Genomic DNA, 27,226 nt, shown 5'->3' with positions numbered 1-27,226 from the left:
AATGCCACGCTTGTGTAACTAGTTGTGGCCAGATACACAAACGCTGCAGTCATCACTGAACCTCAGCGCCAGAGATGGTGTCCATCAGTTTTAGTGCTTATGGTGCTGCTTCTAGACACGTGCCCTGCCTCCTTGCTCCACTTTTATCCTCAGCACTCCCCTGGGTCCCAGACAGCATCAGCCTCGCTCCCTCCCCTTGCCATTTTCTCTGCGCCTCTTGACACGGCGGCTGCAGCTCGCCTTTTGGTTTTCCGCGCCAAAGATTTTGCATCCTCCCCTGCTTCTCTGGAAGCAGCAGCTTTTGCAGCTCTTGGTCATCTGGCAGGAAAGATGCCTTCGCCTTGAGGCGCTGCCGGTCTTCCCCACCCTGTTCCCTTTCCTTCGGCCTCAGCAACCGGTGGAAGAGGAAGGAAAGAGGCCTGCGGCGGGGCAGGGGAGCAGTGATGCTGTGATGCTGTTCCCCAGCCCCCCGGAGGACGCCTGAGAGCGGCGTTGCCATAGTGACGGCTCCCGCCGCTCCCTAGATAAGGCGGGCGGGAGCATCCGCCGCAGCCCCAGCGCAGCCCGGTCCCACTCCGGCCAGTCCCGCCGCCTCGCACCGCTTCGTAAGTACTTCATCCACCCGCCTTCTCCCGCCTGGGTGGCTCCTTGCTTTGCTCTTTTCTTTGCCTTTTTCTCTTTTCCTCCCCCTTTCCTTTCGCAGCCACTACCAGCAAGGCACATCGCCTGTGTCACCCGCAGGAAAGCCGCGGTCCCCAGTCTGTGGGGAGTGGGCTGGGGATGGTCCCACGCAGGGGAAAGTTGGGGTGTGACCGTGCTGAGGCTGGAATGCATGGCTGGGGGTCGTGGGCTGGAGCTTGCTTTAGAGACAACTGCTTCAACTAACTTTAACCACTGCGACAATTCACAAGCAGATCATACAAGCCAGCAGAGTGGGAACTGGTATCAGGACTTCTTATCCCACTACAAAGGGTCAGCACTTGCAAAGGTTAGTTTGTACCTCAAGGAAATAATTAAGACTTTGTATTTTTTATTACTTCCAAAGACAAAACATTTGTGACCAGAACCTCTGCAGCTGTATCTTCCATTTTTTCCCATCAGTCAAAGTTTGACTGTTGGTTTTTTTTCTCTTTTTTTCTTTTTTTTCCACAAGTTTATAGGAGATAGTGGGAATCAGTCCGCAGCCCAGCTGGGGTGTTGAACTAGCCCCCACAAACACACTGTCTGTGAGAGGAAACTGCTCCCAGACCGTTCTGTGGTGTTTCTGTCTACATCCACACAGTTATTGGTAGCAAAAGTTTTAGTGGAGGGAAGCACCTGGATAAGACTTTAAAATACCTAAGTGTTTCCTAAAGTATACTCTAGAAAAACAAAAATCAGGCTAATCTGATAAGAATGCTTGGAGTGAGCAGCCTAGTGCCCAAATAACTGAAGAAGAAACTCTGTGCAGTAGCATGAAACTGTCTTCTGTGCTCAGGAAGATGTCACCCTGATATAGTAAAACTTGTAATAAAAAGTTTGAAATGCAAAGCAGGAACACCCAGACCTACTTTTAGGGCACCTATTTCCTACTCTGACTGCAGGAGACAGGTTGCCTTGCTTATTGACAAGATTTGTCCAGAAAGCAGTTGTAACAGGGCTAGGATAGGGCCGGTGTATGGATGAAGGTGGGTATTTGCTGGTAAAGGCGCCAAGGCTGCCTGCTGAGTGCGAGTGGAAGGAGCCAAATGCAGCCAGGAGTGGTACCTCTCCCCTGGGCCCCTGGGCTGTTTCAGATGAGCTCTGTGTTGGGTAGGTGGGTGCAAGATGATTATATTCAGATTGTAGTATCTTGTTTCTTCTTTACATAGCTGTAAATGACAATGCAAATAAGTGGCCTGCTCACCCTATAGGTGCCTGCAGAGGACGCGTGGCAGGAGGAAGTACAGGTCTGTCTTTGCCTCCCACATAGGCTCCGGGAGCAGAGCAGGTAAGGATGCTGGGAGCCTGCCGGTCCCTCCTTGCTCAGGTGCTTGCTGCAACCAGCCAGAATGGGACAAAGCAATTAAAAATAATGTAATAATCAAAACCTACCAGGAGCCCATAAGTGTGGGTGCAGTGGGAGGAGACACACCAGCCTTAAAGGGCAAACCCTGATGCCTGAGCAGCTCTTTGGGCAGGGCAGTGAAGTGCTGCCTTCAGTGCAGGTTGGACTGTAGCTGTTGTGGTCCATCCTCCACCTCCTGTCAGCATGGGGCAGCACACTGTAAGTTATAACCAGTCATTCCCATTCCCAAATGTTGAGTGCATCAGCAGCAGCAAGGCCCTGCCTACAGGAATGTGGACAAACATGTGTGCATGCTGTCCCACCCCAGGGCCTCAGCTGCCTCCATTTCTGCTCTTGAACTCTCCTTCTCTTGGCTCATGGTAAAACCATGTTCTTATGGGGTGCTCTGGGACCGGCAGAAAATAGGTATGTAGTGTTATACACGCTTCTGTAGCACCATTATTAGCAACCTACCAAAATAAATAGTTAAATGCAGATTGCCTGGTGCCACCCAACAAGGATGCTCTCAAGAGTACTTTATTTATGTAACAACTCTGTCAACATGCCAATGGTTTCTTTAGCGAGTATGCCTGTCCTGCAAACTAGTGCATGTTTTTCCATGCAGCTCAGAAATTTGTTTCTCCATCTTATAGGTAAATAAGATCACCTACTGATGACTCATCTGAGAACTGCATTGTCCCTTGAGACTGGGTACAACTATCCATAGGTACCTGATCTCCATGTAGCTGCACAGATCCTAGGAGATCAAATCCTAGGAGAGGCAAGAAATGGAGATTTAACTTTCTCCTACCCAAAGCTGTTTCTGTGCCTAGCTCAGGATCAACTGGAAAACACCCAGGTCTTTGGTTTTGTTCTCAAAGCTTTAGTTTTCTATCTTACAAGGTAGGTTTTTCTCATGAGATTTCATTTTAAGTTGGCTTAAATGTCACATGTTCAGATTGTTTCAAAAGATCTACATCATTTTGGAGGAAATATGTGAGAGTAGCTTTGCTGAGTATTCCCTGTGCTCCGGCCTGATTACTTGTGACAAATATATACGTTAAACCAACTGCACGTTAAAATAGTAAACCAAACTTGGTTTATTTGTCCAACTCTTAGGCAAAATATTTTTACCTAATTGAAGTCTGGAACTGGTTGCATTGGACTTTTTGATGGAGACCCACAATTTAAGCAAAGAAAGGAATCATATTATTTGCATGTGTTTGAAAACTGTTAGTGAGTGGTAGGAGCTGTACATCTTTCTCTGGATAGCTTTGTTTGGGCACCTTAGTCAAGCAAATACAACAACTGAGAATTTGGAGGGGAGGGATAAGATAGCGACTTTAAGCTACCTAGAAATCCAAAGCTGCTAACTAGAAAGTGAAAAGTTCAGATATTTGTCATCTGAATTACCATCTCTTACAAGTGTGTATGCCCAAAGGAGTCCTGCTGTTACATGAAGTGACTCAGCATGAAAGCTCATCCACATGAGGCTAAAGTAGCTTTTACACATACCTGCACTTTTCAATCTGCCTCATCATTCCTTGCTCTTCGCTGTCAGCAGAGTCAATCCTATCAAATGTTTTTACCAGAAGCAAATGCAAAACTGTAGGTAAAGCCAGAATTTGTCTCACCTTTCAGGGAAGCATTTAAGGTATCTCTATCAGCTCTGCCTTTTCCCAGAAGAACCTTGAGGCGATTCCTTTAGGCACCTCTCTCTGCAGCAGGGTGGTACAGCCTAGCTGCATTGTACCAAAGTCTCAGGCTAAATGAGTATTGAATCCCAACTCATATGGAAAAATCTATATGCATTTCAGGAAGTGTCTCCTGCTGAGCGTGATTTAGAGCTCCACTGCAACCATTACAGTTGCACAAAGGGTCAACATGGATCATTATGTCAAAAAATATAATAGAGCACATGAAAAAAACCCACCTTAGTCCATCACATAAATAGCAAGCATCAACTAACCAAGGTGACTGATGGCAGCAGAGTGCAAACCATGCCAGCACAAAAGCTGCTAGGAAAAAAAAAAAAAAAAAAGTTGCACTTGACACACAAAATCCAACAAGGCACTTCCATTTGTAAAGGCATATTAATGGCTTCATACAGTTGCCATAGCAGTCTTCCTTCTCCCCATGTGAAATGTTACCGGGGAATCTGTTTCTTTAGGGTCAGGAATTGATTTTGGTGGTTTGGGAAAGCACCATTACAATGCTCACATACATCACCTCTCTGAAAGAGAGCTCTGTATGTAATGCACAGCCACAGGGTGTAACAGCACTCACTGGTTCGCACATCGTATGCAATGTATATACACCCAAGATACCAAAACTCCTGGTACATTTTGCTAATCTTTCTCCTTTTATTCTTTTGTCGCATGGACTGTCACAACGTGCAGTGTGGAAACACTTTTGTAAGCAAGGTGATTTCCCTGGCTGCAGGAAAAAAAAATAATAAATGGGGGAGGGGGGAGGTTGTCAAAAGTTAGGCTGTAAAGCTGAACTTTAAAGCACTGAAGACGTCAAGGGCTTGGCATCTGTGGCTATGAAAATCTGAAGATGTATCCAAGAGATTTATTTTAGAATACTATTTTTCAAACTACTGTATTAAGAAAAAATAATTAAGGATGTCTTTCATAATCTGCATATACCAATCCTACATTAAGTCTCTTTGCAAAGTTTAATTTTTATTAGTTGAAATAATGAAACAACTTAGTGTATCAAACTGAAGTTAATCATATTTTACAATGCATTTCTGGTCACTATAATTTACTACTGATTTTACTATCTATCCTCAGCTTTTTTGCCTCAAGAGCTATTCAGAAAAAGTCCAGAAAGTTTTCAGTAAAATTGGATACAGTTTCAGACACTATGAACAGAATAGCCTTCAGAAAAGAACATTTTCCCTACAATCATAATATTTAGCCAGCATGCCCTTATCAAATCCAATAAAATCAAGTGGCATTGAGGAAGAAAACCACTCCCCCTCAAATCACAAAATGCAGTGTGAGCCTTCATATGGCCAGATAATAAGTTTTTGTTTTAAATAAAGCTACGACTACTTCATTTTAAGCCATAGCTATTGCTTATTTATACACTGGATAAACAGAGCAACCATACCATGCTAAGGTGCATTCAAAGATTTCTTTATGCAGGGTCCTCTGAAGCAGAAGGTTATTTTTTCTGTAAATGCAAATGAAGTCTCCAGGCAGCAAAATCCTTCAGTGCAGACGTGAAGCTGGACTGGAACAGTCCTACAGTGACCAGCCAGAGACCGAGCCCCTTATGCAAACCTGATTCAGTAAGATATTGAAGAATTTGTAGAATTTTACAATTTTTTTGTGAATTTGGTATACAGACGGGTATGGGAGTTAATCCCATATGTACGCTATGAGTCAATTCCTGACCTTTATCACTGTCAGCCAGTGTTGCCCCACTCACTTTGAAGTCAGTGGAGTTTAGGACATGTTTTTCCATCCCCTGAAGAATTAGCTCAGTGCACAATTATGGGTGTGACCTTTCATGTTTTGTTTGGCAAATATTTATGTGACTGGATTTTGCTTGAGAATTAGTTGTTCCTTATATAGGTACAAGTTTAGTCATAGGAATGAAGTTAATCCCCCTACTATTCTGTTTCTTGTTGACAACCACTACAGAGAAATAATAAGGTAATTACCTCCAACAAGATAAAAACAAACTCCCAGAGTACAGTCTCCTATTTTCCCATCCTCCTTTTTACTTTTTTTCCCACCAACTGCCTGTTCTTTCACCTTTCTTTTTTATCTTTCCTTCTCCATCTTCCCTTCCTTCCTTCATTTTCCAATTCTTTCTTTCTTCTACCATTCAAGTTGTCTCCTGGTTTTTTTCCTCTTCCTTGCCTTCCTCCTCTCTACAAGCAAGTCACAGTCTGCTCTTATTCCCTGAGAACGGAGGTTGTGAGTAGAGAAACTACCCAAGCTTTTGCTGGCTGAGGGGGGATACCCAGATCGCCCAGACTGCACCTTCACATTGAGGGTTTTGTCCTTTAATATTGCTGTGCCATTCTGACGGGTTTCTACTAAGCAACCATAGAAATAAATGCTCAGCAGTGAAAAAATGGTCTAATTTCCTTCTCCCTGTAATGGCATCTGGGGTGGCCCCAGGGTGAGCGAGTCCAGGAGCAAATCACAGCTTGGGGGATGCTGGGTGAGCTCAGGGAGGAGGCTGGGCTCCAGAACCCCCTGCAGTTGTGAATAAAAGGGGTAAAACAGCCAAAAACAGCAGTCCAGAGAGACGGAGACTTGAATAGCTTTGTGAAAAGGATTCCCATGTTCTTACCAAGGTGATGAATAAGTCTACTTCATGCTGGCTTTGGGGTCTGTGGACACTGGCCATCTTCAAGGGCAGCACTCACACCTGAGTCTTCAGGAGTATCTAAGATCTCTTAGAGGAGCTGAACTTTTAAGACAACAGAATTAATAATTACTTAGATTGTATGATAAATACCAAATAAAATCCTTAGTTTACAGTTGAGAAAAAAAATGGAGAAGAAAACCAGAACATCCCCTTTCTAGCATTTACTTTGTGTATGAGACGTTGGCTTTACAGAAGAATACTGACTGTGTCTCCCACGCTAGTGTGGGCTGCTTACAGCACGGTAGGTGGAAGAACGGGCTATTGCATGGGTAACTAAACCAGCAAATAAATGCATCTCTTAGCATGCATGAGCAAAACAGGCCAGCAGACTGCATGACAGAGAGCAGCTGGAAGGCAAGAACTTCTCCTGATCTGGCTAGCAAGTGGATACATAACACCACTATGTCTGCTTTATGCCATGCGGCTGTTTCCACCCCCCCCACCTTTTTTTTTTTTTTTTTTTTTTTTTGGTGTAGTAGCTTCAAAGAGGGAGAAAAGCCTGTTTCAATGATGTCAACAGAATGTGTTCAGCCACTTGATATCCCAGAAGACAGACTGGACAAGCGAGATTCACACTGTAACCATTTAGGTAAGTGTTATTAGATGATGTCATTGCAGTAATGAGAGAGGTGTTGTCTTCACATCATTAGGTCCTGTCCAGTGTCCGTTTTTCCCCTCTGGCAACACAACTGAGCCCTCATGAAACGTGATAGATTACACCTTCTGCTGATACTTCTGATGCCAGATGGAAAGGCAAAGAGCATTTTTCCTGCATATAAATATCAGCAGAAGCTCTAGAGTGAGGTTAACGAGCAGAAAGGAAAAAAAGAGTCATTGTTCTTTTCCGTAGTACAGAAAGTAAGGGAGTTTCTTCATTTATACTACAGTAAACTGAAAGCTAGGATATAGAGGAGCCTTCCCTGAACATGTTTTCCATATGCAATTTCAGTAAAACATTTCAAACACCCTCTTTGCCCCCACTGGGGCAGGTTTCTAAATACTTCTCCTTCATCGTCAATCTGTTTCCACTCTTGAACTATTTCATACATAACTTTTGCACTGAGAGTACCAGAGACATCTTTGCTCCGCCACACTCCTAAATATCAGACTTCATATTGATAGATATGCTTTTTGCATATTCATGGCCTTCGCCTCTGCTTTAAATGCTATTACTTCACTCTCGCCTTACAAAATTGTCATGAAGATTTAGCAACCAGAAAAAAAAACCACCTCTATTTGCTTGTTGTTACCCTTGTGATGACAATGAAATACAAATGTAATTTCACTTGCTTGTCAAAAGAAATGTCTCACCGCAGGCGAGCACAATTTTATAAACTTTGTTTATCTGGCCTGCAAGGAAGATTCCTGCAAGGAATGCTAGTTCTGCCTCTGCCACATGGCAGTTCTAGCCACAGGCACCACTTTTACAACTGCTGGTAATACCAAACATAGTTGTTCCATAGAATTACTTATTTAAACAAGTACAGAACAAGTCCCATTCTACATCTGGGAAACTGAGGCAGCAGGAGGTTAAATGAGCCCATTAGAACCATGCAGGAAGCCTGTGAGGGCCAGAAAAAGATGCCACATCTTACAAGGACTTCACCTGGAGGTCACCCTTCCCTTGCCTACCTGCAGGCTTGCAGGCACACAGCTGCCTCAAATAGCGTGGGAGAGCCTGGAATGACGTCCCATTGCACCCAAGTCTGCTGTCAGGGGTTGGGTAGGGGTGCGGGGGACCCAGCTGAAGCCAGACAAGCAGCTTTTAAGAAATCACAGCATTGGTTTGCATGATGACACTAATGACAGGCTATCTTCAATATATTCAGCTTGCATAAGCACCCAGAAATGCAGAGCCTTGCAGAAAAAACATGCTGACCATCTGAGTCAAGGTTTGTTTGAAGGGAAACCCAGAAATCCAGTGTAATGTTATGTAAATCAAAAGTGAATACCAGGCTCTGGAAATACAGCCAGCTGCTGAAAGGCACAATGCCCTGGCTCAGTTTACCAATACCTCAGGCCAACCCAACACACGTAAATCCTTCCTTCACAAAAGCGCCCTTGTAGTTCTTGAAGACACAGCCCACACAGCTGGCGCTGGATGAAACAGGGGTGGCCATCGGACCGCTGCACACGATGGTGCAGCCTTCCCTCTGCCACGTACCGCACAGCTGCCCGCAGCGCTCTCCCTCGGCTTTATGTCTACCACCTACAACGCAAAGGACCACCTAAAGCATTTGACTCCCACACAGCATGGCACAGAGGCCTCTTGTGCCAACTTTCTATTTCGGAGATGTTTCTCTACAGGCATTTTAATTTACTTGGAGGAAAGCATATTATTAAAGCTTTTCTTTTCACCATCTGGTTTATTATTTCCTTTCAGTTTTAATTTCTATTCATCTTTCATCCCCCCTGCAGAAGATCTTTCAGAGCAGCTGATTAAGAGCTGTGACCTCAAAAAGAAACCAAGGAAAGGTAAAACCATCCCAGCTTCTCAAAACACTGAACAGGAGCAAAAAAAGCCAAGGAGAAAAGATACACCAGCTTTGCATACCCCACCACCTCTAACAGGTGAGCACTACAGCTCTTGACTTCAAAATCCCAGTTCAGCTGAGGGAACTGAATCTGGGCTCAGGTCCAGGGACCCCTCATTCACTTACATCCCCTGGGATGTGGGCAAGAATGTAGCTCCACGCTGTGCGCGCCTGGGAAGGCAGGCACACGCAGAGGGTGATTTTCTCCAAGGAATTCCTTGTTAGATGAAGGGTTTTCTTACAGGGTCTGGAAATACCAAGGTGAGCCGATGTGTACTCTGGGATGCTGCCTTGGAGCTCATAGTCTTGCTGCCTTTATGTGATAAATGATGTGCATTTATGTATGGCTGCTGAGCCATGCTAGATGTCCCGATTCGATCTGGCCCAAAATCAAAAAGGATCCAGTTCAGCCCCTGCACTTTCTTGTGAAACCCAGTGGTCAGGAGGAGGCTGAACAGGGATAAAGCTAGGAGGGCACCAGAGAAGCCCATAAGCTGGCTGCAGGTTGTTCCTCCTGGAAACCTCAGGGCTCTTGTGCTTATGGGGACTCTGGCAAAGGGCAGGTGTTTCAGGAAGCCAGAAACCACCAGAGCAGCAAAGTGGCTCCTTGGTAGGATGCTTCCTGCTGCTGTGCAGCTACAGACCTCTGAAGCTGCAAGGTCAAATGCCACCAACCTGGTAGGGGGAAGAAGGGAAGAATGAGCAGGAGACTGCCACTGAAACCTGACAATCTTCCAAGATCAGAAGCGGGAATCAATGTTTGTTGCTTCTCTCTGTTAACAAGCCCTCCTTGTTGTACTCTCCAGGGAGAGAGATGATTCTTGTATCAGCTGCATAGAGTTCTTCTTCCCATGCTGCACATACACAGAGGAGTTAGCCAGTAACTACTTGCATGGTCCCCTGCGTATCTGCAACAATTTGTCAAGTCAAAACCAAGCAGCTGGGATTTTCCAGTATTTGTAATCCAGATATTGAACTTGACTCTGTTCAGCTTTCACATGTATCTTCCCCTCAGCAATTCTCTCTTAGGCAAGTGGCTCAGAGGCTGGAGAGCTGCATCTTGTGCCTGCAGTAGCCATATCATAAAGAAAACATTATTTCACTAGTTAAAACAGGCCATTTCTGTGTGGTCACATTGCTCCCAAGCAGAGGCTTGAGCATCCATATGATTAAGCTGCTTTGATAAGATGTCTAAGCTTCTGCAGTTCATTGATTGCACTCATCTTTACCATGATTTCTGACGGGCTGTTTAGTGCATTAAGTACAACCAGAAACCAGCTGGCCTGATAGCATCACTGTCTATAGCCTATGGGATATAATCAGCTTGGAGGAAACCTATACCGTTGCAAAACCTGAAGAGTAGGTACACCATGCAGAACAGATCATGCGTTCATGCAGCCTTACTTCAGAGCAGTCATTGGGAAAGTTGCACGATGCAAACTTCTTAAATGTGAACATGTCCCTTTTTTCTTGCCTGCAGGCATACTTTCAGACTTTTCTGATAATCTGTTGAAAAGGTACGGTATCACAGAGAAGCCACAGAGAGAGAGAGTGAGTCCAGGCTCTCAGAACACTGAACTGGAGCAGAAAAAGCCCAGAAGAAAAGATACGCCTGCAATACACATCCCACCCTTGATAATGGGTAAGAAACGTACTTGGGTAAAGGTGCTCCAAAAAAGCAGCAGAAAGTGGCTAATATTGGCGGTATGTTGGGAAGGAGCTGGAAGGAGGTTGCTCTGCCTGCTGTACTGAACCTATTTGGTCAAAGTATATAACAGCGGTAGCTCATGGAAAGTCTTTTCCATACCCCCTGCTCACACTCTGGGGATAGAAGAGAGGGGGAGTAAGAGAAGACATTATATCACTTTATTATCTCTTGCAAACTTAATTCTGCTTTTGTGAAAGGCCAACTACTCTCCTGCTTTTCAAACATGAGCACGTGCAAAATTTTAGGTCACCAGCACTAACACGGCTTACACTGCCTCAAACATCCCAGAGCAAAGCTGTCCTGATTAAACTCCCCTTAACTCCACAGTCTCTGACATGCATTGAGGAAACAAAGCTGTGATGAACTTCTCGTTAACAGCACTTGAAAGACAGTTCTGTTCTTCTGCCATAATACACAGTGCAGCAGCTAATTTGCTTGGTGACCATATGGAGCCAGCTAGCCAAGCTTGGGTTCCAAGACCCTTTACTTGTTGTGTTTCCCACATTCCTCTATCACAGAAGAGCCTCAATTCATCAGTATTTCTGAAGGTCTTTGAAGGCACAAAGCGCTGTGTAAATGGTAGTTACTAGTGCTAGGTAGGGATGCAGGAACTAGTGCAAGTTTCTGTGCTGTGCTCTAGCCCCTTCCAGATCACAGGATGGAGCAACAAATGAATGAACAAAAAGCAAACAAACCCCAGATCCAAAACTGGTGCCAAAACTGGAAAACACTGTTCCCTTAGGAATCTCTCGTATGAGCGAGTTCTGCTGTGGGCTGGCACCAATGAGCAGTGAGACACACTAAGTGAAGAGGTCCTGAGGCAGATACTGAGCTTAGTCCCTCAGGGCCAATGTATATCAAGCACCTGACTTTCAGGTACACTTTGAATGGAATTTCCTGTACATCTAATAATTATAAGGTGTGCAAATGGCTTCATCAATCCAAATGGGCACCTGCATTTGTAGACATCTTTCTTTGTGAATCTGAGCCTTCATAACTGACTTATATAAAAGTGTGCAAGATTTTTTTTTTTTTCATTTAATCAGCATGAGACTACCAAAAGCAGAGAGGAGCATGGCTAAGTTTGCAGGAGTGTGGTGAACAGTTCCTTGCATATTGATCTGCCTAAGGAAAATACATTTTTTATTTGCTCATTGAAGTCAAGCATCGCAATGGCTTGCAGCATCAGAGCTGCTGTGAGTCATTGGAAACCTTGTCCAATTATTTGCAAGGGGAAATTAAATCTGTCATACAGCTTCTGAGCCAACTGCAAATGTTCCACTTCAAAATACTTAGCATAGAGCATTGATAATGATCTGCTGGAGGAAATTACCCAGCCAATTACCTGGAATTCCACATGACAAATAAATCTAGGGGGTGGGGGGAATAATCAGGTTTTTAGGGATTGATACAGAAGCAGAGGCAAAATTTATCAAGCCATTTGTAATAAATATTAGTCCTGCGTATCATACTTAAACCCTACCCTTCTAGTGGACCTTGAAGGAGAGATGAGATTATTTCGGTCAGTTCAAAAACACTCCCTAGAAAATCTGCCTTTAGCTGTTTGTAACACCTTTGAACATGCAGTATGTTCTTTGCACTTCAGGGTATATGCAGAGAATGAGAACCTGAAAGCGAAACACGTTTTATAGAAATCAAAGACAAAATGTGTGACAGCGAAGCTGAGAGGCTTGACTCTTGTTTGGTTTGAATGCAATTGTTAGCTAAGAGGATGCAGCAAGGGTGGATTATTTCCTTGACCTGTCTCAGCAACACTCTGGTTGGATTAGCATCAAGTCACTTACTACTTCAGGTATCTACCCTAGCTTTAACTGCCTCAAGTAGGCACTTGAGAAATAAGAGCCACAGTAAGGTTCTTCTGCCTCCCATGAAGACTTCCTCTTTAACTTCTAATAATTTTCAATGCAAGAAGATGATAATACAAGTTATATGGTAACAGAAACATGTTATAATCTCTAAAATATTTGGTAATCAAAAAATTCGAAAGGAAAGGAGGAAAAATGCAATGACCTTCAAAAGGGTGGCAAAATTCAAACCATGTGCGTTTGCTGTTGGGAAAATGATATAAATTAATGCAATTTTCAGTTGTTTTCAATTATCCCTCCAACGCCACTTTCTTGCCTACTGGTGAAGCCACCTTCCAGCACACAGCATGGATTCAAAGCAGCCTGCTAGACCCTGCCTCTCCGGCAGCCAGCTTTTCCAGACCTTGTACTGTAGGTCTGTTTTCGAGTGACTGACGGCCAGTGGCAGACTTGTGCCAGTGTCAGGGGCAAAGCAGCCTAGGTGTTTGCATGCCTGAATTCCACCCCCTCCCTACTCTAAGGATGCATATTTTCTTTTCAAGAAACATACTGATTTACAGCATTCTGCTGGTTGTGATTAGCCAGCGGCGGCTCCGTGACTTGCTATGAAAAAGTGACTCATTGTGTCTGAGGGTTGGTCCAATATTTACTACTTGTTTACTTTTAGGGTTAACCCATCAGGTAGCAGACAGAGCACAAACAAACTCAGCTCTTGCAGAACTGCGGTGCAAAACAGAACCTGAATTATAGACTAGGAGACCTGAGAAGCCCCATCAGGGCTATGTACACTAAATAAATATAAGCAGGCCTTTCTGTCTCTGTCTCCCTTTTACCAGTGGTGCTGCAGTCAGCAGCACACAGTGCCACATGTATCCCTTGCGACCTGCTAATAAGGATTGTTCCCATTTCTAACATTTCCCCTTCAGATCCTTCCCAAAAGCCACTTCCAGGTGCCAATTCAAAAAAACTACACTTAATTGTTTGTAGTAACAAGATTAATTACTAGATTATCTTTTTAAGCAGCTGTCCACACAAATAGCTTTGTTGTAAACGTAGCTAAAACATGGCAACTGTATTATCTCACTCACTTTCGCCCAGCTGGTTATAAGCACTCTAGGACAGTCCCTCTCCTTCTTGCGTAGCCAGAGATATTTTCTATCACAAACAAAAGCAAGTCAAAGAGACCACACAAAGTGATGCAAATCAACATATCTACTGTATGGCATGTGATCCAAGTGAGAACTAGAAAGTGTTACCCCTTGCAAACACCCAATTGAAATAGGAAACATGGGTGCAGAAAAAGGGCTGATACAATAGCATCTGAACATTACTGTCTGGAGGAATCCATGGTCTAACCGTTGCCTGCAGGAGGCTAAGCTTAAATATCTAAGTCTGGGCATCCCAAACCTCTGTACTCTGCTCTGGGATGCTCTATTGCTATCTGCACTTAGTAATATATGCAATTAACTGAAGTATTTCTGAGAGGTCTTCAGACTTGTAGGTTTGAGCAAGAATGGAAATAAATACACATGGAAATAAGGGATTGCAGTTTCTGAAATATGGCTGCTTAGGGTTTCTTAATCAGATCAGAGATAACTAGTAAAACCATGGTTTCAAACTCATTCCCTCTCATGCCCTAGAAAACCAGTTAAGGTAGCTCCTTCAGGATAACACCCCTGAAAATCTGAGTGACGCAGTAGAAGCAGAGCAGTTTCATCTCACCTTCTGCCATTTTCCTGTGCAAGTGATGTGACTGGAGCACTCCAATACTCTTCCAGGACACCTACAGGAGCTGCCTGCAGGCAATCAGGTGGAACTAGTGACATCTTGCTGGTTTACTGACTTATAAACCAGGAGGAGTGGCTTAGATCTAGGTGGCACCTGGCAAATGGTTGATTTAAGCTGGCAGCCTCTGTCAACACCTGAGCTTCCTAACAGAAGCTCTATTGCCTCTGTGATCCTAGTTTCTAGCTAAAAATTGTAAGTAGTTGCAAATTCTGTTGGGAGAACATGACTATGTTGTATTTCTACTCTGCTTTCTTTAGTCACATCTCTTGGCAAGTTATTAACAGAGATCTGCTGGATGAGCTGCATTTCATAATACACACAGCTGGGAAAACAGAGCCAGGGAGGACAAGTGATTTACATCAGTACAGAGAGAGAGATGGACTTACAAATGGTCCCCAAACCCAACATCCTACTCACTCCTTTAAACCCAAAATTTCCAAACTGCATTTAGTAAAGCACACTTTCTCTACAAGTGATCAGAGGCATTGTATCAAAGAAAAACATTTCTCTCCCACAGTCAGAGAAATCACTCTAGCTTTAACATCCCATTTGGATCCCCTCTCCACTATTTTGCATTGAAAGGCTGATTTTAAAGGTGTGTAGCTGTCCTTGAAGTTGCTGGTAGTCCATGGTCTGGAAGGTTAACCTGTAGTTCTAGGCTATGTCCTCCTCTGAGCTTTGAATACTGAACTGAAAACCTTTGGAGTTCATCAGCCACCAAAATGGTTCATTGATAACGATGTATTGTAGTCTTGTTAATTGTGGTAAGCACCTAGCACACTGCTGATGTGGGTCCTGCTGAGAGCTGGGGGCCTCTGCTTTGGCTGCTACCTTCCAGCTGCCTCTATAGCATCTGCTCTAAAAGAGCTAGTTTAGGTGCTATAACCAGACCATCAGAATTACATAAACATACGTTTCCTTCATCATGTTGTAATTTAAAGAAGAGAGTGGACATGATCACAAAGCACACAGCTTTATTTAGCTCACATTCCTGAGTCTACGCTCAAAACAGGTTAGCTCTCATCAAATGATCCATTGTAGCTTCACATTTCAAGCATATTTTAGTTATGTTTTCCTCATTCCTCAATGGCTCCATGAAGAAAAATAACAACAACAAAAAAAAAAACAACCCAGAAAACCACTCCCCCTTAAAAAAACCACAACCCAAATCCCAAACACAGCAGGGGGTAAAAAAAATGTCTGTATTTGCCTAAGCTGTCTATATGAATAGAAGTCTGAACAGGGAACATTTACATCCATCTCCATAAAACAGCATAATTCTTCGCAGTTAACAATAGTGGTTAATCAATTGCTGCTTGAACAAATGAAGTCCTTTGTGTTTCAAAATAATATTCATTCATGTTTTCCAGTTTATCTCATGGTCCCGCTGAAACCAGCTAGTTCACAAGGACTGCATATAAATGAAGCAAGAGCTAACTTAAATGAAGGGCAGTATAGGTTAATATTTTCATTAATTCATCACCTCTTGAAAAGACTCCAAAGTTGAAGAAATTCTTCCTGTGTGGCATTGCTCTATTTTCAGACCTTGTCAGGACTGAAAGCCTTCTCTGTGAGAGGGCTTTCGATGCAGAAGGAAGCAAAACAGGTTGGGTTTTGACAGAACAACTCAGCTGGTTAGCACAGACTGAGAGCAAACAGTAGGAGACTGAATTAGGGAGCAACTCTGTTGGTCTTGACACAATGGTAACCCTCATCCTGTTTTTAGACTATGTCAACCTCCACACCAAGGAATGTGGGCATAAAATATCTCTTACAGATCACATGCTTTTTACGTGCAACAGGCAAAACCAACATGATCTGTTAAAATAGGGATCAAGAACATTTTCTACCTAATGCATTGTTCTCTCGTCACTCTATTAATTTCATTTCTAATTAACAGAGCAGTTACAGTAACTGATACCTTGGTATCACATAGACTCAAGATCCGTAAGGGGTGGATTTAGTGGTTTAAGTATAAAAGAAAGAAAGAGAAAAAGACACAGAAGAGCAGGGAGACAGATATTTGTGGAAGGTATGATCCACAACCTGAGTGTTTTCGCACTAGCATTCATTTGGTTACTTTTGCAGTTTATTGATATTTTATAACTTCAGTGGGGACAGCACTTGGCATGTGGGTATTCTAACATTTGTCCCTTTTGGCATCTGCATTTGCAAAATCTACATAATAATACTATATACATATAGAAAACATACACATGTTCACATACACTGACTCAGTCACATAGATTAATCACAGTATCTATTTCATCATGCAAACTCCTTCTCTTTTTTAGCTTCCCAAATGCTTGTAACAAACAGGTTCCCATATGAAACTTCAGTATCCCTTTTCCCAGGTAGCAGAAAAAGACTGGATTTAAGATTCCCTGATAATTTTAGATAAAATTGCAGTGATCCAGTTATAGTTCACTAAGTATCAGGAGACTGGTGTGCCAAAAATAAATGAGTAACTCCCATGATGTTGAAAAACTACGTTAGAATCAAGAAATTAGAGAGGAATGAAAAATTCTTATTATACTGAAATTTTCTAAAGAAGTAATATTTAAAATCAACTCCTTTTTTCTCTCTTTTTCTTTTTTAATTTTATTATTATTTGTGTGTCCTTCTGTTTTTAAGGCACTAAGCTGCTTACAGAAGAAAAACAAACGGTGATTATGGAAGATGAAGAAAAGGATGGAGACACAATCCCCAGTTAAGATTACTGTGATATTTCTAATAATGCAGTGTAAATAATTCTGGGTCATTCGAAGTGGCAGCACATATAAAAAAGAAGTCCTTTCATTTTTATAAATAATAATTTTCTCAAGCATGCACTTGAATTTAAATTACCTTCAAGTGCTCATCTGCATCTCATGAAATCCCAGCAAGCATCCTAGGAGATGATGACAGAAATTTCACTTACATGTGGGGTTGGAAGAATTTTCTTGGTTTACTAAAAGCAGCTTCCCAGGATTTTTGTCAACGAGGAATCCACCTCAGATCAGATCTAGCTTTGTGCAGCACGGTGATAAGGGTTAACATAAAAGACACCACCAATCCAGTGTACCTGGCACTAGATGCCAGAGAGGTTGGTAGCACAGAGCAGTAGAAGTTCAACTAATGATTCAAATTATATTTTTCTTCTGACATTTCACTTCATTTGTCCAGCATTCCTCTGCTGGAATAACTCCGACTGCAGTGAAAATCCCCACGTGCAGAGCTGATGGGATAGATGGAGAGGGTGGGAGGGTAGGAATCGACCTTAGAGTCCCTGAAACACAGAGTAAACACTTCTGCCTGTATCTGCTCATGACTTGTGTTTGTGAGGAGGAAAGGGTAGATTTACCATAGAATGAAAACTTACAGCTAAGGGCTGTCAGCATTGACACATCAAACAGGACGGAGGGCAGAGCTCTCAGAAGAGAAACTATGGGAAGTGCAATGCCTGCCTGTGACACCAGTGTAGGCTATTGACTGTTTTTTTTTTTTAAATCTTTCAAAGTTTTTGTTCCTGGGCTGGTGAAAGATAAACTAGTTGGATAGTTGATCCTTTTACTCCACATTTTTTCTTTTTTTAAACTGAGTCCTAGGTTGTCAGTTAGGAGGGGCTGTAAAGATTAAAAATCACAGTGGGAAAGTAAAAATTGACTAAAAGGAATAGTGCTACTCAACGGCATACACATACCGCAAGGTGGAAGAGCATCACACTTTTTTTTAAATAATTTACCTCATTGATTCAATTAAGAATTGTTTCCACAGCCAGCTACAGCCTTCAGTATTTGTACAAACCGAGACAGGTATTTGTAGACTATTATACAAAATAGGTAGAACTGGGTAGTTTTGTGCTTGCCTTAATAGCTCTGTGCACTAGACGGAGAAGTGCTGCCGGCCAGACCCTTAGGGACCTCAGCAGAGAGGTTCAAGATGATCTAGCCTGGCAGACTGAATTTAGTTATCTTTTTAACACCCTTAAGCAGACAGCCGAGGAGCACACTGGTTTGGACTCCATTTGCCACAGTGACTGACCCAGCATCTTTCATGAGAACACAGTGCATTCTGAGATACTTAGCTTCAAGATGTAATCAACAACAAGCTTATAATAAATATTCATGTATGAAAGTGTACAAAAGCCCAGCTCTATTATTAATGGGATGCCTGATACCTTGGAGATGTACTTTTTTTGTGTGCTGTTAATCTATCAGCGAGAGAAGATAATATTAAAAGATAATCAATCAATAGTTCATATAACAATATTCAGGTAAGGTACACAGTAAAGTATATGACAAGAAATACGTGTGATTCAAGCCGTGCTTTACCAGTGAAGCTGGTGAATATTTTCAGCGCACAAGACAGCAGAAATGAGAGCATGGAGTTCTGAAAAGATGAATGTCAGCAGTGGATTAGCCACGAAAATGCACTTGTTTAGGCACAAAGGCCCTTAACAACACAGGACAGGAACACAAATGGGATGTGACTGTCTTCACTGGTCTGAAGAGGATTTGTTTCCAAGCCTGGCGAATGCTGACACAGCTTAAGGGGGGGGGTGGGGGTGGCGTATTGGGTGGTGGGAAGAAAGCACCCTTTAAGCCTAGAACTGTATGTTCTTCACCAAAGAGGAGTTATGGTCCCAGTGACATCTCTGAAGGTGCAGAAGCCTAATTTACCATCCCTGCATAGATCAACTTGAAGCCCAGCCATAAAAATGCCGCAACATACATCATTTGCTGCAATTCATTTAAAATCGCATATTCATAGCCTGGTAATTCAGCATTTACTGTTTTCCCACCCAGTAGCAACGTGAAGGACTAAAAAGTAATTTTTCACTTGATCAATTAAGTAAATAGGAGTTTTCGCAATGTTCCTGGTAAGCAGTGCGATGAGTCGTTTCTCAAAGCTTTCACCTGCCTCATTGCACTCAGTGAAAGTGTTAAATATTACTTTATTTGGGAATAAGATAAGATTTTTTTCACATCAGATAAACACTGCCCCTTCCCCAAAACAAAGCCTTTAGTGTTGCAGAATCCTGTGTGGACTGTACAATGGTGTGAATGTGGTTTATTGGGTTTATTTATCGTTGTTCAGGCTCTGAACTCTCCCTTTAAGACCAGATAGTGCTAAAAGTGCACAAATTGCTCTTCTAGGCAAACGGCTGGAGTTGGTGTGCTCTGGGGCAGAAATGTTGTCGTACCCTGTGTACCTGAAGGTCCCTCATGGCCATAACAGCAAAATCACAAAAGAAAGCACAGGAACAGGCTAAGCCTTTCTGTAGCACTTTTAAGACTGGGATGCTCCAGACCGGTCGTGTACATTGTCTGCACATCAGCATTGACTGCTTTAGGGGCTTAGTAGCTGGCTTGCATTCAGATATTTAGCTGGAACTTCATCTCACCCTAGAAGTCTGGGCAGGACAACCCGTCCCAGGCCTCCAGGGCAATGAAGTGCTGTTTCAGTCAGTAAATAAAAGACTGACTGCAGTCAGGAGGTTATTAATGGCTAATATTTTTGGAGCAAATTCTCAATTAACCTCTACCTAGAAACTAAGGAACAAGCCTCCACTTAAAACAGAATTAGGACAAAAGGATTTAATGGCCTTGCACTTCAGCAGCTTTCACCTAAGGACTGCAGAAAGCAATCTGAAGGGGATGTGATGAGCGTTTTTGTAGTGCTAAACATGAGGTCCATAGGTTAAGTGATTTGCCCAGCTAAACTGCAGCAGAAACAAGTCCAAAGCAACATTCATGATGCTATCACTAACTCACACTATATTCACAGATAAAGCAGCATTTGCATGCATTGAGTTTAGCAACACACCAAAATTCTGTCTCATTGAAATCTTGTCTTACTGCGTAATAAATTGATAACTGTATAATGCTTTGACCACATAAATTAATAGATGTGTTTAGATACCATAACAGATTATCTTCCTGCATGTCCTATGCCATTCCTACCTTTTACATTTTGTAAATTACATTTTACAGTTACATTTTGTACATTACATTTTGTAATGTACATTTTGTACGCATGACCTTACAGTATTCCTGTATGCAGACAGACTGCCCAGCAATTGCATCTACAAGCAAATACCGAAAATGCATGTCAGTGAAGCACATTAGGAATTTTGGCTTCTCACTTGTATTTAGATAAGCTCATAAATACATATTATTCTGTTCCTTATGTCCCCCAAAAAGCCATGGGCCTCTTAGAGTCAGGTGGCGCAAACAGAAACAGCAGTATTATGGAATTCTTCTACAAATTGAAAGAATGAACATTAAAAACCAGTTTCTACTCCACAACACTGTCTCCTGGTCCTGCAGGAGGAACCCATGTCAGTCTGTCAGACCCAGGAGCTGTGAAGGGAAGCTTAATCCAACCTCACACCCAGCATCCTGAAGAATCCTGAAAAGACACAGACTGGACAGATGGACAAGCAGCAGCAAAATTAGAGAGCACATTCAAGAAATAAAAGAACTGGTTTTGATTGACCATTTCTGCTTATTCTTACAGGTGTGATGATCCTGTAAAATGCAAGCTACCTATTTATAGCTGTGAGACACATTGCTGTGAACTTTGGCTTTTTCCAAGCTGTTTAGTCTTTTCCAACCTTCAAAGCATGTTTTAGGCCCCCAGGGGGTCTTAGGGTCTGAGACAAAGTTATACCTATCCCAGGTTTGGTTTTCCACATTCTGTTTTGCCTAGAGAAGAGAAAGTAAAGGTATCTTATTAATTTATATAATGATCTGATAGGAGGGAGTAAAGAGGGAGCCACGCTCTTCCCAGTGGTACCCACTGCCAGGACAAGAGGCAGTGGGCACAAACCAAAATACATGAAATGCCACAAGTAAGAAAAGCTTTTACTACTGAGCACTGGCATAGATAGCCTAGAAAGGTTGTGGGGGTCTCCATCCTTGGAGTTTTTCAAACCCAAACTGGACATAGCCCTGAGTAACCTGCTTCAGTGGATCCTCTTTAGACTTGCCAACTCCAGAGGCATCATCCAGCCTCAGCTGTTCTGTGACTGTAGCCCAGGATCCATACCAAGGGAGCTGCTAGGTGATACTTAGCAGGTCTGTGAAAGATCAGGAGAAAAGTCTGGGGTAAAGGGAGGAATACATGTACAAGGATAGTGGGGGATCAGCCAGAAGGACTCATGCTGGCCAGGTACCTGCACAACAGAAGTGAACAACAGGCATCAATAAGAAGGAGAAAGGAAGTAGGGACATGGCTGGTCCAGAATCAAATTTGCTTTATGAACCCAGATGTCTGCCTCATGACCTAAAGAACTGGAAGGGTCCATTTGAGCTGCTGATCCACAACTCCTCCTCCCTCCTCCATCTCTGCTCTGGCTGCTGCAATTGCCCCTGGAGCCAATCTTCCTTTCCAATCTCTGTCTGTGTAGACATAGAAATATACAAAATATAAGGAAGAGCCTCTCTATGCCTCATTCACTGTGGATTTTAACATGTAGATTTTTTAATTCAGACTTCAATCTTTTCCTAAAAAAATAATGAAAAAAACCCCTTTCAAATAACAGAGCACCAAACTTTCTTGCTGTATCAAAAGTGATCCAGTGATTAGAGCAAAGATTCAGTTCCCAAATGGTCTAAACAGAAAAAAGGCTAAATTTGCAAGTGTTGATAGTTGCAATGAGTAATGAATAGCAAGTCTAAATGGTGTCATAAGTCTGAGATCATAAGACTTTCCAAGAGGGACAGATTACTCAGACTTGTTTCTATGCTTGCAGCAAGTGGTTATCTCAGAAATCAATGCAGAAAAAGGTTGAGTGCACTGCAAAGCCAGACCTCCCCCAAATAAAACAGATTTCATTTTTGAACTTCTGAACTTGAAAATTTCCCTTTGGTGTACACTAGATGTCAGGGTTGGACTGAGAGGAGGAGCCCATCCACTCCACCATACAGCTCTGCTCATCAGGCTGGATGCCATCAGCACAACCAGTTTTGCATAGGAATTATTTTTGTGAATCATCTGGTATCTACAAGGAGCAGTCTGCACAAATACCCTCTCCCCTACTTTGCAGTATTTCATTTAGGCCAAAAGCCCCAGGCTTTGAAAGAGGGAAGAGACATCCTGAGATACGTTTCCAATACCAATGAATATCTGCTGGCATTCTTCACCTTCCCCAGCTCCAGGAGAAATAAAAAATAAAAACTCTCTGAGCTACTTGAGTGAACAAGGCACTTTGTAGAGGGGACTCTAATAGACAGCAACTCATCACAGCACACTTGGCTGGAGAAAAGTGAGAGCTAAGAGGAACCTGATCAGAACTACATTTAGTTTGTAGGAGCCATACATGCTCCCCGTGACACCACAGGCAGGACATTACATTTCCCTGTACCTTGACTACACACCAGCAAATTCAAGACGGCAAATTATCTCTGCTTCACGGCAAAGGAGAGAGTGTGGGCCAGGAGGGTAAAGACAAAAATCACTGCGTCTGTGAGATGCTAGTGACACAAAACCAACAATCCCAATAAACTATTGGTAATAATGAAAAGGAAAAAAAAAAAAAAAAAAGAGAAGTTCCCCTTTTAGCTTCTGCAAGTGACCCAGTGCTGTCCACTTGTCCAGAGAACAGTCAAGTGGGACTCTCTTAGGTAAAGCATTAACCAAAGTTGTCGTAAAGGAAAGGAAATGACACAGACAGAAAATGCATTTGGAAGGATAGTATAATTTTGCATTTCTCTACAGCCTATTTGTGTAAAACATTTCAGGGTATTCTACAGGCAAAATACAGTTCTCAGGGAATTCCTAGATGTAAATCACATTTCATAAGCAGGAGGCTTTACAGGACATTTCTCTTTGCATTTTGTTTAGGCAGTGACCCAGCCCAGCTGCTGGAGTCACCAGTTCTGATGGTGGTGAAGGTCAACACCATAAACATAAAGCACAAGGTAAAATAGAAAAAAACCCAATGTGAAACAAGGTGACATCAGAGCACTTAGGTAGTGGAGATGTCAGACCCCAGGGCGAGTGCACCCGGAGTTGCAGTGATCCTCTCCAAGGGAGCAAGGGACATCTGTAACACTGGAAAAACACCCTGGCTCTTTTCACGCAACAACCAGCCGTGACTTTAACAGTGACTGTCACCTAGCACTGCTACGTACACTGGCTGGTGCAGTTTTGATGTTGGACATAGTTACAAACCTGTAGTGTATAACGCAGTGTGAATGCACAGTGAGTGAACTTTTAGAAAATATAAATAATAAAATTGGTAGGTAGCAGGGATACTTACAGCAGAAAGGGGTCAGCCGAGTTTTTATAGAAGAAATATTGGCTCACATATCTTTGAGACTTCCTTGGAGGAGCCAATAATGGTTTGCAGTTCTCCATTTTGACAAGGTCCTGCTCCAAAGGCTGTCAAAACTACTCAACCATCATGGACTGAAAGGAGATCATAGCATACAATCTTAAGGTGGGTGGATAACTGGTTAATGATGGGGGAAACATAAAAAAAACCCCAGTGGGATGAAATCATCAGCCTTTGTAGTAAAGGAGAATTGTCTTCTCTGCTATTCAACTTGCTTATCCAGAAAAGGTGGTTTGGAAAAGGTGTCAATGGAAGAAGAAAACAAGCAGGGAACAGAAACAAAGGATGTAACATAAAAAAAAAAAAAAAAAAAAAAGCTGCAGCAGCAGCTTACTGTAGTATCATTGGCAAAACCACCAATTCAGTAAGTGCAGAACAATGCATATAGGGAAAGGCAAGCCCAACTCCCCAAGTCCATATGTGCATTTGGGCTATAAATTAATTAGGATTTATTATATATAATTCTACAGAAACTACTACTCAGTGCTCAAGGAGGTTCAAAAAGGAAAGAACAACTTTAAAAAAGTATTTAGAAAGGTGTGGAAGATGAAACAGAGTGTCATTACATAATTTTATAAATTTCTGGTATACCTGCATCTTGAGCACTGTGTGCAGTGCTCATCCCCTTCTTTCAGAAAGATATTAAGAAAAAAAAAAAAAAAGATACAGAGAATAGCAGCAAGGAAGATAAAAAGTAGAGCAGGGTTCTTTGTGAGGAGACTACAAACAGGACAGAGGCCTGGCAAGTGACAGCTGAGGTGGTATGTCATCAGGGACCTGGAGAAAGAGCATAGAGTTGTTCACCACCGTTTCTCACAGTATAAAGAGGAACTTCAGAGGGGGCATGCGCAGCTGTGAAGCTCAGGCCCATGGGACACTCTGGGCACCAAAAGAACACATGAGATCAAACTCAACTAAATTAATGCCACAAAAGACAATCTGTGATATTTATTGTTCATCAGAGTTTGTGCAAAGAATAATTTTAACTCTGCGCGATGTCTTCTTTTTCCAATGAGTAAAGTGAGACGACCCTGTACTCCAGCCTCCTACTTTCATCTTCCTGAACACCTATCACACTATGACAGAAGGACATTTATTATCACTATACTTAGGTAAGAAAATACTTTCCCATGCTGTCTGAAACAGGAGTTGTCTCCCCTGTGGTAGGCTGAAGGTCACCTTGAGAACACCATAAGGAGACCAAAAATCTAGGAAAGCATTGGCTTCCTTAATTTGACAGGAGACTGTGGTATACAATTACTTCTTTTAAGGTCAGAGCCCAATATTTTACTACTAAGTCAGCATATGCTGCAATAATAAGGCGGCTATTGCGAACATTTCCAACAAAATGTCCATTATATTGTTTAGCTAAATCATACACTTGCTTTTTTCTGGAATTGCAGCTGCTGTACAATTTAGCATGGCCTGTGCAATGCTTACACAATGTCCTCTATCTGCCTGTGAGGAGCGTCATTCCAGAAGATGCCTCTTTATCTCTTCAGCTATTTCCTATTCCAGCTCTGGGCAATATGTTGGATCTTCTTCATCCTTCCCCTCTGGTCAAGCAGCTTACATCTCACAGGATAGTCCTCTGATTTCTTGCAGAAGGTTGGGAAATACTCTCCTGATCTGTGAAGGGGTCTCCTGATGTGATGCAGCTGAGGTTTGATGGCTGGTGGTGACAAAGGAAGAACAACGGTGGTTACCATGCCTAACATTCACTGGCTGGTGGACAAGAAATGAATTCCTCAGAAGCTGTGTCCATCCCATTTGGCACAGCCTGTCTGCACAAAGGAGGGTTTCTCAGCCTGAGCCAGGAGTCTTTTGGGTTAATGGGTAGTTACAGAGGGTTAAGAAAAGGTTCAAGAAAAAAGAGATGTGAAAATATGTATCACAAATATAGATGTAAAACTCTAGAATGAAACACAGACATCTCCAAAATTGAAATTTGGGCAATTAAGCACTTTGAAAGACTTGATGTTGAAATCATGCTCTTATTCAAACATCCCAGAAGACTGCACTGGCACAGGTGAATCCCAAAGAATGTTCTCAATGTTATAAAACAACAGTTTAGACAGAAGATGAAAGTGCCAAAATCTAAATGAAGAGCAACTTTATACTTACCTATCTACACACAGATAGCTATACACCTCACTTTTCAGAATATTGAACAAGGCCATTTTAAGGCAACAAATCTGGATTGAGATCCCATTTCCCAGAATTCAGGAATAGTTAGATCTGAGGAGTTTCATATGATTTTCCAGTAAACTAGAGGCCATTGTGGAAGTCACAAGCGGACTATATATGAATCTGACGATTCTCAACTTCTTGAGTCTGTTTATTTGAAACTATGCCCTGCTTTCTTACACCTTTACATAGGTAGAATGAAAACTTAAACATCAGTACGACCAAGATGTATTTGTCTTATGCCTTGTTATTATTTACAATATAACCAAGTAATGTCAATAATTAGCATGATAAGCACTTTAAAAGAAAAGTCATTGCTCTCAGCATGAATCCTAAGAAGCGAAAAAGATTCCCCTGTGTAAGCTAGCTAACATCAAATGCCAGAACAGTCACACTCTCATCTTGTTAAACTCCTTGCATGATCAATTGTACTCTAAAATGTCTTGGGAAACAAAAAATTATGGATTTCATAAACTTTAGAAATACACATCCAGATTTATGCATAGTCATAATCTTTCCTGTCCTCACCTAGGCTAGAATGACATTCATTAAAAGCTTGAAAAATATCCAGGTGAGTTACTGTTCTTTGAGGCACATTCACTTTTCTGATTAATTCCATTTTCTGTACTCAGCATGGATTCAGCCAAACCGTTATTGGATTTTCCATTGCTCAGCATGGGGGAATGTTTATTGTTAACTGGAATTTTACTGGAGTTGTTGCCAGCAGAGATGACTCGGCTAATAGGTTTAAAGGGGTTTATCCAGAACACTGACAGTGCTGTTTATCATCCTCATACAGGAGTTGATAAAGAGGATCCATGACATTTAATTTCTTCAGGCTTTAGAGACTCAAAGTGAAGGGGAGAATATTCTCTCTCAGAACTGTAGTGTTCTGTTCCCAGATTTCTCACTGACTTCTCGCATGACCTGGGCTTTAACATTCACCCCAGTTTCTCTATTTGAAAAAAAGGGAATAAAAATGACAGTACTTACCTCACAAGGGTTTTGTGGGCTTCAATAGGTTATGATTCTCAGGACCTTTCATGCATGGAGTGATGGAAGTATTACAAGTTTCTAACCTTGATGCTGCCAAAGCATGAATTTCCTTTTGGGTGGGTGGGTGGGTGGTTGTTTTTTAATTTAGGGCAAATAAATAATTATTTTTTAAGACCATGGCTATCATCAAGGCAACGAAAGCAGAGAACAGGTACTTGGATAGTGCCAGTGTAGACTAGAATAGTTACACAAGCAGCATCATACAGAAAGACTGTGTCATTCAGACACTGATTTAGCCAAGAGGCTGAGTGCATTAGCTGCCCCGCTTGCTCTGGCCAGCACAATGTGCAACTTAGCATCTTACAGAGCAGCAGCCATGCAGACTTCAGATTTGGCTAGGACAGCATCTACCCAGTATCTCCTCTTACCCTTTCTTTGATACAA

The 27,226-nt window shown here is 42.3% G+C and overlaps 2 protein-coding genes and 1 long non-coding RNA gene across 11 annotated transcripts in view; 1 reads left to right on the top strand and 2 right to left on the bottom strand.

Moving 5' to 3' along the window:
* The window catches only part of LOC114011880 (uncharacterized), a 38,746-nt gene extending 18,578 nt beyond the window's left edge, over positions 1-20,168 (bottom strand). For both annotated transcript variants that reach the window (XR_008747431.1, XR_008747430.1), the window contains exon 1: positions 17,198-20,168. This is a non-coding gene — a long non-coding RNA (uncharacterized LOC114011880). The remainder of the gene's footprint in view (positions 1-17,197) is intronic.
* PPP1R17 (protein phosphatase 1 regulatory subunit 17) lies at positions 464-17,087 on the top strand. The gene is made up of 5 exons (XM_005236486.4): positions 464-605; positions 6,898-7,010; positions 8,840-8,992; positions 10,436-10,597; positions 16,912-17,087. Exons 2-5 carry the CDS (start codon positions 6,929-6,931, stop codon positions 16,989-16,991), a joined length of 477 nt encoding a protein of 158 aa, XP_005236543.3. The 5' UTR covers positions 464-605; positions 6,898-6,928; the 3' UTR covers positions 16,992-17,087.
* An 820-nt stretch (positions 20,169-20,988) lies between the features above and the next one.
* Positions 20,989-27,226, bottom strand: part of LOC101920115 (dual specificity calcium/calmodulin-dependent 3',5'-cyclic nucleotide phosphodiesterase 1C) — a 372,306-nt gene continuing 366,068 nt past the window's right edge. For 2 of the 8 annotated variants that reach the window (XM_055805455.1, XM_055805458.1), the window contains exon 19: positions 20,995-25,271. In XM_055805455.1, the coding sequence (XP_055661430.1) occupies positions 25,102-25,271 (170 nt within the window). In that variant the 3' untranslated portion in view covers positions 20,995-25,101. Of the gene's footprint in view, positions 25,272-27,226 lie in introns of all 8 variants that reach the window. The other 6 variants (XM_055805463.1, XM_055805457.1, XM_055805456.1 and 3 more) reach the window with 6 other exon arrangements.

This window comes from Falco peregrinus, chromosome 5 (assembly GCF_023634155.1).
Source record: "Falco peregrinus isolate bFalPer1 chromosome 5, bFalPer1.pri, whole genome shotgun sequence".
Lineage (NCBI taxonomy): Eukaryota > Metazoa > Chordata > Aves > Falconiformes > Falconidae > Falco > Falco peregrinus.
Note: the sequence above shows the minus strand (reverse complement) of the source record. Positions and strands in the feature narration are given on the sequence as shown.